General features: G+C 41.3%; 1 protein-coding gene across 1 annotated transcript in view; it reads left to right on the top strand.

The window, feature by feature from the left end:
* The window catches only part of SRPRB (SRP receptor subunit beta), a 38,757-nt gene extending 23,106 nt beyond the window's left edge, over positions 1-15,651 (top strand). The window contains exon 7 of the mRNA XM_082655035.1: positions 13,699-15,651. Within this exon, the coding sequence (XP_082511161.1) occupies positions 13,699-13,912 (214 nt within the window). The 3' untranslated portion in view covers positions 13,913-15,651. The remainder of the gene's footprint in view (positions 1-13,698) is intronic.
* Positions 15,652-17,903: the final 2,252 nt, after the last annotated feature.

Below are 17,903 nucleotides of genomic sequence, written 5' to 3'. Positions count from 1 at the left end.
CTGCCCCCCACCTTGGTGACCACCATTCTACTCTTTGCTTCCATGTGTTTGACTGTTTTAGATTCCACATATAAGTGTAATTAATCATAATGGTAGTTGTCTTACTCTATGTTATTTCACTTAGCATAATGTTCTCTAGGTCCATCCATGTTGTCACAAATGGCAGGAATTTCTTTTGCAGGGCTAAATAATATTCCATTGTATATATGTTCCACATTTTCTTTATCTGTTCATCCTTCGATGGACATTTAGGTTGCTTCCATATATTGGCTATTGTTAATAATGCTGCAATGAACATGGAAGGCATATACCTCTCCGAGATCCTGATTTCAGTTCCTTTGGATAGCTACCCAGAAGTGGAATTGCTGATTCATATGGTAGTAGTTCTGTTTGTAATTTTTTTGAGGAATCTCAGTGCAGTTTTCTGTAATAGCTGTACCAATTTACATACCCACCAACAATGTACCAAGGTTCCCTTTTCTCCGTATCTTTACCAACACTTATCTTTTTTTTTCTAATCAGGTCAGGTGTGAAGGTGTGAAGTGACATCTCATTGTGGTTTTGATTTGCATTTCCCTGATGAATAGTGATGTTTAGCATCTTTTCATGTACTTGTTGACTATTCGTATGTCCTCTATGTTCAGGTCCTTTGCCCATTTTTTAAATTGGATTATTTGTTTTTTTTGTTACTGGGTTGTATGTTTTGGGACAGATCCAAAAACATATTGCTAAATCCCATATTTTGGATATTAACCCTTATCAGATATATGGTTTGCAAATATTTTCCCCCATTCCATAGGTTACCTTTTCATTTTGTTGATTCTTTCCTTTGCTGTGCACAAGCTTTTTAGTTTGATATAATCACACTTGTTTATGTTTGCTTTGTTATTTGCTTTTGGTCTCGTATCTTAAAACTAATTTCCACAACACCAATGTCAGTGAACATTTTCTTCTTGGATTTTTATGGTTTCAGGTCTTATATTTAAGTCTTTAATCCATTTTGAGTTGATTTTGTGTATGGTATAACATACACAGTTTCATTCTTTTGCATGTAGATATCCAGTTTTCCCAGCACCATTTATTGAAGAGACTATCCTTTTCCTATAGTATACTCCTGTCATCCTTGTTGAAGATTAGTTTACTGTATATGCATGGGTTTGTGCTGGGCTCTCTATTGTATTCCATTGATCTATATGTCTTTTTATAGTACCATATTGTTTTGATTACTATAGGTTTACAATATAATTTGAAATCTGGAAATGTGATGCCTCCAGATTTATTGTTCTTACGCAAGATTATTTTGAGTATTATAGTTCTTTTGTGGTTCCATATGAGTTCTACCATTGTTTCTTCTATTTCTGTGAAAAATTCCATTGGAATATTGATTGAGATTCCATTAAATTTATAGATGGAGATTTTTTTGTTTGCATTGGGTCTCAGTTGCGGCACGTGGGATCTTCGTTGCGGCATGTGGGATCTTTTGTTGCAGCCTGCGGGCTTCTCTCTAGTTGTGGCGCGCAGGCTCCAGAGAGTAGTTTGGGGAGAGTGGGCTTTGTAGTTTGCGGCACGTGGGCTCAGTAGTTGTGGTGTGCGGGCTTAGTCGCCCCGCGGCATGTGGGATCTTAGGTCCCTGACCAGAAATAGAACCCACATCCCCTGCATTGGAAGGCAGATTCTTAACCACTGGACCACCAGGGAAGTCCCCTATAGATGGACATTTTAACAATGTAAATTATTCCAATATATGAACAAGGGGCATTTTTCCATTTATTTGTGTCTTCAGTTTCTTTCATCACTGTTTTGTAGTTTTCAGTGTACAGATCTTTCACCTACTTTGTTAAATTTATGCCTAAGTATTTTATTGTTTTTGATGCTATTATAAATGGAATTGTTTTGTTAATTTCTTTTCCTGATAGTTCATTAGTAGTGCATAGAAACAGAACTTGTTTTTGTGTGTAGATTTTGTATCCTGCAATTTTACTGAATCTGTTAGTTCTCATTTTTGGGGGGGTCTTTTATGGTTTTCTATATTTAAGATCAAGTGATCTGAAAGCAGAGATAATTTTACTTCTTCCTTTCTGATTTTGATGCCTTTTGTTTCTTTTTTGCCTAATTGCTCCGTCTAGGACTTCCAGTACTATGTTGAATAGAAGTGGCAAGAGTAGGCATCCTTATCTTGTTTCTGATCTTAGAGGAAAAGCTTTTAGCTTTCACTATTGAGTATGATGTTATCTGTGGGCTTGTCATATATGACACTTGTTATTTTGAGGTACATACCTTCTGTAACTATTTTGTTGAGTTCTTATCATGAAAGGATGTTGAATTTTGTCATATGCTTTTTCTGAATCTGTTGAGATGATCATAAGATTTTTATCCTTCATCCTGTTAATGTGATGTATCCCATTTATTTATTTAGGTTCTCTGATGTTACATATATACATGTATATGTACACAATTATTTTATCCTCTTGATGAATTGGCCCCTTTATTATTATATGATAACCTTCTTTGTTTCTTGTGACAATTTTTGACTTAGTCTATTCTGTTGATATTTATGTATTCAGCCCTACTCTTTTGTTTATCATTTGTATAGAATATGTTTTTCTGTCCCTTTACTTTGAACCTTAAATCGAGAGTGCATCTCTTGGAGATAGCATGTACTTCAAGCTTGTTTTTTTATCCATTCATCCACTCTTTTTTGATTGGTAATTTAAACCATTTACATTTAAAGTAATTATTGATAGGTAAGAACTTATTCTGTTTTGTTGATGGTTTTCTGACTGTTTCATAGTTCCTTTGTCTCCTCTCTTCCTTTGTAATTTGATGATTTCTTTTGTATTGTTATGCTTTGACTTTTTTCTCTTTATTTTGTGTGTCTACTACAGGTGTTTTCTTTGTGACTGTCATGGCTTATATAAAACATCTTATAATACTGACAGTCTAATTTAAGCTGATAACAACTTTGACTGTATACAAAAATTTGTATACATTAACTTCTCCTTCCCCCACATTTTATGTTACTGATGTCACAATTTACATCTTTTTATATTGTGTATCCATTAATAAATTATTGTAGTCATAGTTATTTTTATTACTTTTGTCTTTAGCTTTTATGCTAGAATTAAAAATGATTTATGTGTCACCATTACAATACTAGAGTATTCTAAATTTGAGTATATTTTTACTGTTACAGTGAGTTTTATACTTTCATATGTTTTCATGTTCTTGATTAGTTTTATTTCACCTTGAAGAACTCCCTTTAACATTTCTTATAAGGCAGGACTAGTAGTGATGAACAGCAGCTTTTGTGTGTTTGGGAAAGCTTTTGTCTGTCCTTCACATCTGAAGGACAGTTTTGCTGGGTATAGTATTCTTGGATGGCAGGTTTTTTTTCTTTCAGCATTTTGAATATACCATCCCACTCTCCACTGGCCTGCAAGGTTTCTGCTATGAGATCCACTTTTAGTCTTATGGATTTTCCCTTGTTTGTGACAGATGGGCTTTCTCTTAATGCTTTCAACATTCTGTCTTTGACTTTTGTCAGTTTGATTATAATGTGTCTCATTAAAGCTCTCTTTATGTTTAATCCATTTGGGGTTTTAGGGGCTTAGTGGATCTGGATGTTCATTTCCCTCCCCAGATTTGGGAGTTTTCTATCATTATTTTTTTTAAATAAGCTTTCTGATTCTTTGTCTTTATCTGCTCTTTCTGAGACTCCCGTAATGCATATATCGGTTCCTTTTATGATGTCCCATAAGACTTTCTTCACTCTTTTTCACTTTTTCTTTTTGTTTTTCTCACAGAGTAATTTCAAGTTACCTGTGTTCAAGCTCTCCAATTCTTTATTCTGCTTGATTGAGTCTGCTGTTGAATTTTTCACATCCAGTCATTGTGTTCTTCAGCTCCAGAATTTTTGTTTTTCATGGTTTCTATATCTTTGTTGACTTTCTGATTTTGTTCACCTATTCTTTGCCTCATTTTGTTGAGTTTTCTGTGTTATTTTGTACCTTATGGGACTTTCAGATGATTATTTTGAATTCTTTGCCAGGCACTTTGTAGATCTCCATTTCTTTAGGGTCAGTTATTGGTGATTTATCTTCTTCCTTTGGTGGTGTCATGTTTCCCTGATTTTTCATGATCCTTGTGTCCTTATTTTGGTGTCTGCACATTTGAAAAAGTAATGACTTCTTCTAGTCATTATAGACTAACTTTGTCAGAGTAAGCACTTCTCTAGTCAGTCCAGCCAGAGATTCTGGGTGGGCTTGCTGCTGGAGTCCCTAGGCAGGTTGGCCTTGCTTCTGGGTTTGTGGGTGGGTGGGCCTAATGCCTGGGTCCATGGAAACTGGCCTGGAAACTGAATCTGTCATGGCTGGCCAGGTAGGTACCTGTGTCTACTGGGGCTGGTCAGGAGCTAGGTTCCATGACACAGTAGGTGCTCACTTTACTCTCCTTCCCCCGTGTGAATCATATCTCTCCATGCTGCATTGTTCAGGCTTGCAGGAGCAGTAACGTGGGTAATGTGGAACTGTCCTTTCTACCCTCTTCAGTGCATCTTTTCTTATTTCTGTGTTATACCCAGGTGCTGTCATCTCTGACCTGGATTTCTTACCTCTCATGAAGGTATTCTTCTGTGTGGATGGTTATTCAAATTGATGTTTCTGTGAGAGGACTTGAGCTGAAAACTCCCATTCTGCCGTCTTGCTGGTGTCACTTTCAGTGGTTTCTGTCCTTTCTGAAATTGCATGTTCATCACCTCTTCTCCTATTCTTGATGTTCACTCTTTTGAGACTGCATATTGCTTGTCATTAAGCTAAAAAAATTGGAATTAGCTGATTTGTTTTTCTAAACTTTCTGTTGCAATTGTTGAGAATTATCTTTTGGACAAAAACAGGCATAATATTTGTACATCCATTTTTTTAAACAGCATAGTCCAAGTCTTCCCATGTTTAAAACACATTTTCCTTAGTCCATTTGTTTTTCACTCTAAAGGGCCGTAGAAAAACAATACAGAAAAAAATGCTGTATTATACGGCAGTGAAATAAAATGTTAAAAAATTATAAAGGGGGATTCCCTGGTGGCACAGTGGTTAAGAATCCGCCTGCCAATGCAGGGAACACGGATTCGAGTCCTGCTCTGGGAAGATCCCACGTGCTGCAGAGCAACTAAGCCCCTGTGCCACAATTACTGAGCCTGCACTCTAGAGCCCATGAACCACAACTACTGAACCCGTGCTCCTAGAGCCCATGCTCCGTGACAAAAGAAGCCACCGCAATGAGAAGCCTGTGCACCACAACGAAGGACAGTCCCCATCACCGCAACTAAAGAAAGCCCACGTGCAGCAACGAACCCAACACAGCCATAAAAAAAAAAGTTATAAAGGTTAATATCAGTTAAATTAGGAGTCTAAATTTAGTTTAATCCTGTGTTTAGGAGAACTAGGCCTTATCAGCTTTGAAGCATTTGATAGTCTTCTGAATCACAAGATTTACTATATTTACATGGCCTTATGGCAAGAGCTGAATATAATGTTCATCTTTTTTTCCTTTTGAGTTGTTTTTTAATTGTAAAATATACTACATGTAAAAGAGTATATGTGCCACATATATTGAGTTTAAAGAATAGTAAGGTGAATACCCATGGATGCACCACCTTGCTTAGAAGGCCCTATGTGCTCCTCCCCAAATGCTTTTCCCTGTATTAATTCTTTGTTGTTGTTTTTTTTACATCTTTATTGGAGTATAATTGCTTTACAATGGTGTTGTTAGTTTCTGCTTTATAACAAAATGAATCAGTTATACATATACATATGTTCCCATATCTCTTCACTCAATACAGACAACCCACTCCCTCCCACCCTCCCTATCCCACCCCTCTAGGTGGTCACAAAGCACCGAGGGGATCTCCCTGTGCTATGCGGCTGCTTCCCACTAGCTATCTATTTTACGTTTGGTAGTGTATATATGTCCATGCCACTCTCTCACTTTGTCACAACTTACCCTTCCCCGTCCCCATATCCTCAAGTCCATTCTCTAGTAGGTCTGCACCTTTATTCCTGTCTTACCCCTAGGTTCTTCATGACACTTTTTTTCCTTAAATTCCATATATATGTGTTAGCGTATGGTATTTGTCTTTCTCTTTCTGACTTACTTCACTCTGTATGACAGACTCTGGGTCCATCCACCTCATTACAAATAGCTCAATTTCGTTTCTTTTTATGGCCTAGTAATATTCCATTGTATATATGTGCCACATCTTCTTTATCCATTCATCTGTTGATGGACACTTAGGTTGTTTCCATCTCCTGACTATTGTAAATAGAGCTGCAATGAACATTTTGGTACATGACTCTTTTTGAATTATGGTTTTCTCAGGGTATATGCCCAGTAGTGGGATTGCTGGGTCATATGGTAGTTCTATTTGTAGTTTTCTAAGGAACCTCCATACTGTTCTCCATAGTGGCTGTACCAATTCACATTCCCACCATCAGTGCAAGAGTGTTTTCTTTTCTCCACACCCTCTCCAGCATTTATTCTTCCTAGATTTTTTGATGATGGCCATTCTGACTGGTGTGAGATGATATCTCATTGTAGTTTTGATTTGCATTTCTCTAATGGTTAATGATGTTGAGCACTCTTTCATGTGTTTGTTGGCAATCTGTATATCTTCTTTGGAGAAATGTCTGTTTAGGTCTTCTGCCCATTGTTGGATTGGATTGTTTGTTTTTTTGTTATTGAGCTGCATGAGCTGCTTGTAAATTTTGGAGATTAATCCTTTGTCAGTTTCTTCATTTGCAAATATTTTCTCCCATTCTGAGGATTGTCTTTTGGTCTCGTTTATGGTTTCCTTTGCTGTGCAAACCTTTGAGGTTTCATTACGTCCCATTTGTTTATTTTTGTTTTTATTTCCATTTCTCTAGGAGGTGGGTCAAAAAGGATCTTGCTGTGGTTTATGTCATAGAGTGTTCTGCCTATGTTTTCCTCGAAGAGTTTGATAGTTTCTGGCCTTACATTTAGGTCTTTAATCCATTTTGAGCTTATTTTTGTATATGGTGTTAGGGAGTGATCTAATCTCATACTTTTACATGTACCTGTCCAGTTTTCCCAGCACCACTTATTGAAGAGGCTGTCCTTTCTCCACTGTACATTCCTGCCTCCCTTATCAAAGATAAGGTGACCATATGTGCGTGGGTTTATCTCTGGGCTTTCTATCCTGTCCCATTGATCTGTCTTTCTGTTTTTGTGTCAGTACCATACTGTCTTGATTACTGTAGCTTTGTAGTATAGTCTGAAGTCAGGAAGCCTGATTCCTCCAGCTCCGTTTTTCGTTCTCAAGATTGCTTTGGGTATTCAGCGTCTTTTGTGTTTCCATACAATTGTGAAATTTTTTGTTCTAGTTCTGTGAAAAATGCCAGTGGTAGTTTGATAGGGATTGCATTGAATTTGTAGATTGCTTTGGGTAGTAGAGTCATTTTCACAATGTTGATTCTTCCAATCCAAGAACATGGGATATCTCTCCATCTATTTGTATCATCTTTAATTTCTTTCATCAGTGTCTTATAATTTTCTGCATATGGATCTTTTGTCTCCTTAGGTAGGTTTATTCCTAGATATTTTATTCTTTTTGTTGCAGTGGTAAACGGGAGTGTTTTCTTGATTTCACTTTCAGATTTTTCATTATTAGTGTATAGGAATGCCAGAGATTTCTGTGCATTAATTTTGTATCCTGCTACTTTACCAAATTCATTGATTAGCTCTAGTAGTTTTCTGGTAGCATCTTTAGGATTCTCTATGTATAGTATCATGTCATCTGCAAACAGTGACAGCTTTACTTCTTCTTTTCCGATTTGGATTCCTTTTATTTCCTTTTCTTCTCTGATTGCTGTGGCTAAAACTTCCAAAACTATGTTGAATAAGAGTGGTGAGAGTGGGCAACCTTCTCTTGTTCCTGATCTTAGTGGAAATGCTTTCAGTTTTTCACCATTGAGGACGATGTTGGCTGTGGGTTTGTCATATATGGCCTTTATTATGTTGAGGAAAGTTCCCTCTATGCCTACTTTCTGCAGGGTTTTTATCATAAATGGGTGTTGAATTTTGTCGAAAGCTTTCTCTGCATCTATTGAGATAACCATATGGTTTTTATCTTTCAGTTTATTAATATGGTGTATCACATTGATTGATTGTGTATATTGAAGAATCCTTGCATTCCTGGAATAAACCCCACTTGATCATGGTGTATGATCCTTTTAATGTGTTGTTGGATTCTGTTTGCTAGTATTTTGTTGAGGATTTTTGCATCTATGTTCATCAGTGATATTGGCCTGTAGCTTTCTCTCTTTGTGACATCCTTGTCTGGTTTTGGTATCAGGGTGACGGTGGCCTCGTAGAATGAGTTTGGGTGTGTTCCTCCCTCTGCTATATTTTGGAAGAGTTTGAGGAGGATAGGTGTTAGCTCTTCTCTAACCGTTTGATAGAATTCGCTTGTGAAGCCATCTGGTCCTGGGCTTATGTTTGTTGGAAGATTTTTTTTTTTTTTTTTGGAGATATGCGGGCCTCTCACTGTTGTGGCCTCTCCCATTGTGGAGCACAGGCTCCGGACGCGCAGGCTCAGCAGCCATGGCTCACGGGCCCAGCCGCTCCACGGCATGTGGGATCTTCCCGGACCAGGGCTCGAACCCGCGTCCCCTGCATCGGCAGGTGGACTCTTCAACCACTGCGCCACTAGGGAAGCTTGTTGGAAGATTTTAAATCACAGTTTCAATTTCAGTGCTTGTGATTGGTCTGTTCATATTTTCTATTTCTTCCTGATTCAGGCTTGCCAGTTTGTGCATTTCTAAGAATTTGTCCATTTCTTCCAGGTTGTCCATTTTATTGGCATAGAGTTGCTTGTAGTAATCTCTCATGATCCTTTGCATTTCTGCAGTGTCAGTTGTTACTTCTCCTTTTCTAATTCTATTGATTTGAGTCTTCTCCCTTTTTTTCTTGATGAGTCTGTCTAGTGGTTTATCAATTTTATTTTCTCAAAGAACCAGCTTTTAGTTTTATTGATCTTTGCTATCGTTTCCTTCATTTGTTTTTCATTTATTTCTGATATGATCTTTATGATTTCTTTCCTTCTGCTAACTTTAGGGTTTTTTTGTTCTTCTTTCTCTAATTGCTTTAGGTGCAAGGTTAGGTTGTTTATTTGAGTTGTTTTCTGTTTCTTAAGGTAGGCTCGTATAGCTATAAACTTCCCTCTTAGAACTGCTTTTGCTGCATCCCATAGGTTTTGGGTTGTCCTGTCTCCATTGTCATTTGTTTCTAGGTATGTTTTGATTTCCTCTTTGATTTCTTCAGTGATCACTTCGTTATTAAGTAGTGTATTGTTTAGCCTCCATGTGTTTGTATTTTTTACAGATCTTTTCCTGTAATTGATATCTAGTCTCATAGTGTTGTGGTCAGAGAAGATACTTGATACAATTTCAGTTTTATTAAATTTACCAAGGCTTGATTTGTGACCCAAGATATGATCTATCCTGAAGAATGTTCCAAGAGCCCTTGAGAAAAATGTGTATTCTGTTGTTTCTGGATGGAATGTCCTATAAATATCAATTAAGTCCATCTTGTTGAATGTATCATTTAAAGCTTATGTTTCCTTATTTATTTTCATTTTGGATGATCTGTCCATTGGTGAAAGTGGGGTGTTAAAGTCCCCTACTATGAATGTGTTACTGTCGATTTCCCCTTTTATGGCTGTTAGTATTTGCCTTATGTATTGAGGGGCTCCTATGTTGGGTGCATAGATACTTAAAATTGTTATATCTTCTTCTTGGATCGATCCCTTGATCATTATGTAGTGTCCTTCTTTGTCTCTTCTAATAGTCTTTATTTTAAAGTCTATTTTGTCTGATATGAGATTTGCTACTCCAGCTTTCTTTTGATTTCCATTTGCATGGAATATCTTTTTCCATCCCCTTACTTTCAGTCTGTATGTGTCTCTAGGTCTGAAGTGGGTCTCTTGTAGACAGCATATATATGGGTCTTGTTTTTGTATCCATTCAGCCAGTCTGTGTCTTTTGGTGGGAGCATTTAGTCCATTTACATTTAAGGTAATTATCGATATGTGTGTTCCCATTCCCATTTTCTTAATTGTTTTGGGTTTGTTATTGTAGGTCTTTTCCTTCTCTTGTGTTTCTTGCCTAGAGAAGTTCCTTTAGCATTTGTTGTAAAGCTGGTTTGGTGGTGCTGAACTCTCTCAGCTTTTGCTTGTCTGTAAAGATTTTAATTTCTCCATCAAATCTGAATGAGATCCTTGCTGGGTAGACTAATCTTGGTTGTAGGTTTCTGTCCTTCATCACTTTAAATATGTCTTGCCAGTCCCTTCTGGCTTTCAGCAGAGTTTCTGCTGAAAGATCAGTTGTTAACCTTATGGGGATTCCCTTGTGTGTTAGTTGTTGTTTTTCCCTTGCTGCTTTTAATATGTTTTCTTTTTATTTAATTTTTGACAGTTTGATTAATATGTGTCTTGGCGTGTTTCTCCTTGGATTTATCCTGTATGGGACTCTCTGTGCTTCCTGGACTTGATTAACTATTTCCTTTCCCATATTAGGGAAGTTTTCAACTATAATCTTTTCAAATATTTTCTCAGTCCCTTTCTTTTTCTCTTTTTCTTCTGGAACCCCTATAATTTGAATGTTGGTGCGTTTAATGTTGTCCCTGATGTCTCTGAGACTCCTCAGTTCTTTTCATTCTTTTCTCTTTATTCTGCTCTGCAGTAGTTATTTCCACTATTTTATCTTCCAGGTCACTTATCCGTTCTTCTGCCTCAGTTATTCTGCTATTGATCCCATCTAGAGGATTTTTAATTTCATTTATTTTGTTGTTCCTCATTGCTTGTTTCCTCTTTTGTTCTTCTAGGTCCTTGTTAACTGTTTCTTGCATTTTCTCTATTCTATTTCCAAGATTTTGGATCATCTTTACTATCATTATTCTGAATTCTCTTTCAGGTAGACTGCCTATTACCTCTTCATTTGTTAGGTCTGGTGGGTTTTTATCTTGCTCCTTCATCTGCTTTGTGTTTTTCTGTCTTCTCATTTTGCTTATCTTACTGTTTTTGGGGTCTCCTTTTTGTAGGCTGTAGGTTCGTAGTTCCCGTTGTTTTTGGTGTCTGTCCCCAGTGGCTAAAGTTGGTTTAGTGGGTTGTGTAGGCTTCCTGGTGGAGGAGAGTAGTGCCTGTGTTCTGCTGGATGAGGCTGGATCTTTTTTTTCTAGTGGGCAGGTCCACGTCTGGTGGTGTGTTTTGGGGTGTCTGTGGACTTGTTATGATTTTAGGCAGCCTCTCTGCTAATGGGTGGTGTTGTGTTTCTATCTTGCTAGTTGTTTGGCATAGGGTGTCCAGTACTGTAGCTTGCTGGTCGTTGAGTGAAGCTGGGTGCTGGTGTTGAGATGGAGATCTCTGGGAGATTTTCGCCATTTGATATTACGTGGAGCTGGGAGGTCTCTTGTGGACCAGTGTCCTGAAGTTGGCTCTCGCACCTCAGAAGCACAGCATTGACTCCTGGCTGCAGCACCAAGAGCCTTTCATCCACATGGTTCAGAATAAAAGGGAGAAAAAGAAGAAAGAGAGAGACAGAGAGAGAGAGAGAAGGAGGGAGGGAGGGAGGGAGGGAGGGAGGGAAGAGGATAAAATCAAATAAAATAAAGGAAGATAAAATAAAATAAAATTGTTAAAATGAAAAATAATTATTAAGAAAAAAAATTTAAGGAAAAAAAAAGCGGACAGATAGAACCCTAGTACACATGGTGAAAGCAAAGCTATTCAGACAAAATCTGACGCAGAAGCATACACATACACACTCACAAGAAGAGGAAAAGGGGAAAAAAATCATAAATCTTGCTCTCAAAGTCCACCTCCTCAATTTGGGATGATTTGCTGTCTATTCATGTATTCCACAGATGCAGGGTACATCAAGTTGATTGTGGAGCTTTAATCCGCTGCTCCTGAGGCTGCTGGGAGAAATTTCCCTTTCTCTTCTTTGTTCGCACAGCTCCCGGGGCCCAGCTTTGGATTTGCCCCGCCTTTGTGTGTAGGTCGCCGGAGGGCGTCTGTCCTTCGCTCAGACAGGACAGGGTTAAAGGAGCAGCTGCTTCTGGGGCTCTGACACACTCAGGCCGGGGGGGAGGGAGGAGCACGGAGTGCGGGGCGGGCCTGCGGTGGCTGAGGCCCGCGTGACGTTGCACCAGCCTGAGGCGCGCCGTGGAAGTTGTCCCTGGATCCCGGGACCCTGGCAGTGGCGGGCTGCACAGGCTCCCGGGAGGAGAGGTGTGAATAGTGACCTGTGCTCGCACACAGGCTTCTTGGTGGTGGCAGCAGCAGCCTTAGCATCTCATGCCCGTCTGGGGTCCGCGCTGTTAGTCGCTGCTCGCGCCGGTCTCTGTAGCTCCTTTAAGCAGCGCCTTGTTTTTTCTTGCCACCTGCCTGCTTGAGTTGGTATGTCAGTCTCCTCCTGCCCTTGGACTGGGCTTTACACCATCAGTTATACTGGTTCTCAGGCCTTTGGACAGGGACTGGAATTATAACCACTCGCTTTCCTGGGTTTCCAGTTTGCAGATGGCAGATGATGTGATTCTTAGTTTCCTTTATCACTCATATTTTTCTGGTCAGTTAAAGCATTTTTCAGTATGAGGAATATATAATCATGGTTCTCTCATTGTCCAGAACTGGGTCACGCGGCCACGTCCAGCAGCAGTAGATACTGACTTCTTTCTCTCTGCGCTCCAGCCTGCTGTCCCCACGACTGTCGCGGCTTCGGACCCCGGGGCCCCTCCAGAGCCGGCAGCCTCAGTGAGGCTGCCCTCCCCTCGGGCTCCGGGGCAGTTCCATGACAGCGGAGGGAAGAGACCCCGAGCCGGGAGTTCCAGCTCTGTGGAAACGCGGGCTCCGTTCTCTAATTATTTGTTTTTAAAATACGTTTTACATCTATGTGTGTCTTTCTAAGCAAGGTATTTAGTTTTCCTGTGGATTCTTCACTAGTTTTCATGAAATCTTACAGCACCAAGAAACGCTTTATTTTGTAAGAAAGCAGATTGTCAGCCTGTATTCCTCTGCTTCTGGACAGCAGAAAGGGGGAGAGAAGTAGACAAATGAGCCTTGCTTTTGCAATTCTTATTAGGGCCAGCAGGTGGCAGTTAAGTGACTTAAATTGGGAAAGTGTTAGTGGTTAAAGAGATTGGAGAATAGTAATTGTACCCAAACTGGATATGAGAGTCTGTAGTTTGTGGATTTCTAAGCTCTGTATCCAGATAGACTCAAGGTAAATATAAATACCCTATCTACCCACACTTCACTTTCAGAAACTTTTCAGAAAGGTTTTATAATACTTATAGCGGGTAATTTAAAACTGTATCTTAAAATGGCATCATGCAGGAAATGCTAGTAGAAGGGGGCACTGAACTGGAAGAAGGTTGGTGTGACCTTGGTTCATTAGTGCCCTCCTGTCATCTGGCCATGTTAGGTTGGATCCGTATCCTGTCTGTCCAAGAGAGTGACCTGTAAATGCAAATATTCAGCAATCCTAATAGCATAATTGACAGTTTTATGATGAAGTATTTAAATGAGTGCTGAAATATTTAGGAATTAATATGACTTCCTAAAGGCCTTTAATTGTTATATAAAAATTAAGCTCTTTTTGCTTCCTGACTCATTTTCCTTTTGTCTCACAGCAATACCTTACGAGTCACCCGTTCTGCTGCCCCCAGCATACTGGACAGTTCTAGCACTGCCACTGCTCAGCTGGGAAAGAAAGGCAAAGAATTTGAATTCTCACAGTTGCCCCTCAAAGTGGAGTTCCTGGAGTGCAGTGCCAAGGGCGGAAGAGGGGACGCTGGCTCTGCTGACATCCAGGACTTGGAGAAGTGGCTGGCTAAAATCGCCTGAGGGCCAGATGCAAACACAAGACGCGAATGTGTATGTGTGTGACTGACAGTTTTGGAAAAGGATGTGGTGGTCTGGAGTTGATAAAGAAGGGGTACAAATATAGTTAGGAACTTTTCCTTGTTCTGGAAACAAATTATTGTTGAAACCAGTGTGGAAGTTTTTAAGTTCAGTTCTCCCTTATTGCTTTCAAGCTAGTTAGTTTTATTTGATTCGTGTCTTCCCTTTTCAAAGTGTATGTAAGGTCCCTTTAGCATATGCTTGATGTAAGGTCAAGGTCTAACAAGCCGACCTCACGTAGAGAGGATATTATCATGAGAATATAATATCATCTAAAATGTTTTCTTGTCCTCTGCTTCTGTGCTTTGGTCTCTTTTTCCTGGAAACAAACCTGTCTGTGTATGGAACTGGGTGATTTCCAATTGCCTTTGACATTCATGGGCAGTACATCATCTAGTCCTCTGTGAATTTTCAGATTTGTAGGTGCAATTACAATATGGTCTCCGACATGTGAAGGAAGGTTGAAAACAGCAGGGCTGTGTTGACAGTGGTCTGTTCTTCATCAGCTCAGTGACTTGTCCACACTCCAGCCTCATAGCACTTAGGTTTCAAAAACATGTTGTGAACCCTAGGAGTCGTCCCCAGGTGATAGAACTATAAGTGCTAAATCCCCAAATGCTACTAAAATGTACACTAGAAATGTACGTTCTAGTGGTTTCCCTTAACTGGGGAATATGTGGAGATTTAGAAGCTGTTCTGTTTTTCTGGATGCGTGAATGCTCCTGGGCTATCTTCATGTGCTGTTTGATGAGCTCCTATCTTGCACTGTCAGCTTGAATGCTGTGGAACAAATACAAAATGAAAAAAGTTCTCTGTAGATTTTTAAAGTGCATGTTCACTGATGGTTTAAGAAAAATGGCATTTTCAAAGTGATGTTCTTCGCTGTCTTCTTAAATGTATGGCTTTTTTAATGGCTTTTATAAATGATTAATACATTTCATGGTAAACAAAACAGCCTGTCTAGCTTAAAGCATTTAAATAGAGTGGTAGAGTAGGTACAAATGGGAGCACGTTTTAGGATTCAGGCCCAACTCCAGGTTTCCAGGGCCTAATGATTGCAGTGTACATAAGAAGAAACTCTTCAATCCCTAGCTCACACACTCAGGGACAAGCCAACTAAAGCCTCAAAGGAGACAAGGGTGGCTGTGGATAAGTGAGACACTAATCGCAGAGCAGTGTGGGAAGTGCAGTTAACAGGAGAGGCGCAGGGTGCTCCAGGAGTGTGCAGTGGGGCGCCTAACCCAGTCTTGAGGGATGGGGAGAGGCAAAGGAGAAAAGCATGGAGCTGATGACGTCCCAGTGAGTGTGGCCCCCACGTACATACACTACGGCCCAGGCCTCTGCCTGCTGTCTCCCCTTCCTGTGTGTCACTCTGGCTCCGAGTGAGGGGACCCCAGGGCCCCTCCTCCCCCGCCTGCACACCCTGCATCACACACCTTGCTGCTGGAGTATGAAATAAACCCAAGCTCGCGCGGAGAAGACGTTAAGCGTATGACCGTGGCAGGGTTCTTACTGGGAAGCCTCACTGCTGCTAATGTTATTACTGTCTTTTGGACTCTTTCTTGCCCTTTCCTTATTAGCCAAGTAGTAATTTAAGGAAGTGGGTAAGATCAGTGAACCGGAAGCCCAAAAGGAATCTGATGAATGTGACATGTTCACATAATCATAGGTAATGCTCACCTGAATAAACATCAATGGCTTGATGCTTCCGTTAAGAGGCGTGTGTGTTCTCTCAGCTTTTTTGATGTTTTTTTCTGGTAATAAACTGTTTTACTTTATTGGAGGAAGCAATACACAGAACAAGTGACTTGAAGAAGGGGAGCAAGGTTGAATTTTATTCAAGACCTAAAGATGATCTTTTGCAAAAGGAAAGTTATGTCTCAAACAGTGATTCTCAGATGTTACTGTGCATCAGAATTAACTGATGCCTGTTAAAGAGCTCACCTGAGGACCCTGCTTCTGAACATTCAATTCAGCAGTAGATCGGGTGTGGTCTCAGGAATCTGCATGCTTAACGTGACCTCTACCAAGCACCTGGGGCTCCTGGGCGCACCCTCACAGGTGATGTGGCCTCCTGTAGTATCATGCGTGCCTTTAGTGTGTTTCGTTTCTAAGTTCTTTGGGCCACAAGCCCTGTGTAGTTTTGCTCACAGGGTGAAGGAAGCAGGCAGGCCGCATAGTCCCATCCTGCTTCCTAACCCTGTGCCACAGTCATCCCACTCTTGTGGGTCTGGGCCAGGGTGAGGTCATGGTGAGTAGTCCTTGGGAGCTTGGAAGGGTTTTCAATGGGAGGTCAAATTATTTTCTTGTGGCACTGAACCCGTTCAGCCAAAGTAGGCCCATTTCTTCATGGGATGGGAGGCGAGTATGGCCAGAGTGGAAAGAGGGATGTCAGGTCACAGGGACCAGCAGACTAGGCATGACTGTATGTCACAGGTGAGACAGCTGTGGCTTGAAACACCTTGGGAACACGGCAGTGTCTGAGCCACTGCATGTTGGGGCCGCTGAGACCTGCTCCCGGGGCAGCTGCCACCTGATGTGAATGGCCCTGTGCCCTGCGAGTGGGGAGGGGCAGGCGTGGTGTGGTGCCGGTGTGGAGACAACTGTGACGAGCAAGCCCTGGGCACTCACTGTCCTGGTACATACCACCCGCTTCCGGAATGGGGTCTCCGTGGGTACTGAGCACACCCGCAGACTGAGGCCGCTTGTTTCTTCCAGCTCTTTCAACACTTTCCGAGCATTTTGGGGCCTTGGTAGCCCCTCTGCTGCCAGGTGCCTGATGGTTTGCTGGGATCTTAGCTCCTGACCAACAACAGCTGCTATTGCTGGGGAGACCCTGAGGTCTGCTCCTTATATTTCCCCACGCCCTGTGTCTCAGCACCCTTGGGATTCCAGTGGTCCTGCTGTGTGTGAGGCACTTGGCTGTGTTCTATTGGTTTGAGATCATTTCAGCCAGAATGTTATGCTTTTTTTTTTTCTTTCTTAAGGTTTGATTTAGAATGGAATTGTCAAAGCTTCAACTGGTTATGCCCATTCTCACCTAAAGGTGCATTAGCAGCAGTTTAGATGCTAACCTATTTCAGCCCTTCAGTTACTTAAAGGAAGGTGGTTGGTTACCTCACCTGACTTCTGCACAGGCCAGTAGTCCCACTTCCTTGTTCAACTACGAAGCCCTAAACTGTTGACTACTCACAAGAGCCGTGTATGGTGTTTACTCATTCAGAAGACGCCAGGCACCGTACCCAGCTCCGGGAATACTAAGTATGGCACAATTCCTGCTTTTATGGGCATATGGTCACTTTCTGAGGTGAAGAAATGTGCCCTTTCCATGCGGCCCCTGCTCTCCCCTCATTAGCATGGGCTCCATCTTAGCTGTACTGAGCCGCACCCCCCTCCCCCCACTGCATGGGCCCCAAGGTCAACTGCCTCAGGGCTGCCCTCACCTTCGCCCTTTCTCGTGCTGCTGCGCCACCCTTGCAGCCCCAACCTGACCCGTGTCTCAGTGTCTCCTGCGATCCCAGCATCCACCCTGTGGTCCTGTCGTGGGTGAGGCACTTGGTGTTCTTTTGACTTAGAGCTTTTTGTTTCAACTAAAATACGCTTTTTTAAAAAATTTGCAGTTAGCACAGGATTATCAAAGCTCCTGTCTGCACCCTTGGTCACTGGACAGCAAAACACAGCTACAGTGATAGGGAAAGCCACCTTGAGCGACATCCCTTGATGGCAAGCAGGGCACTCCAGGCAGGACATTCACCACAACCCTAATCTTCACATTCACGTCTGGGGAAGCCCAACAGTGCTTCCTTCACCCGTGGGGGAAGGGGTTGCTGGGCGTCCGTGTAAGCACCATGCTCAGGGAGGTGACCCACTCCCCTTCCTGTCTGCAGTCACGTGGCCCTGAACACCACGGTCTTGGGGAATGACTGCTTGTCCG

Source organism: Grampus griseus (genome assembly GCF_964374135.1).
Source record: "Grampus griseus genome assembly, chromosome: 5".
Taxonomy (NCBI): Eukaryota; Metazoa; Chordata; class Mammalia; order Artiodactyla; family Delphinidae; genus Grampus; species Grampus griseus.
The sequence above is the reverse complement of the archived record's forward strand: the minus strand, read 5'-3'. Positions and strand labels throughout refer to the sequence as shown.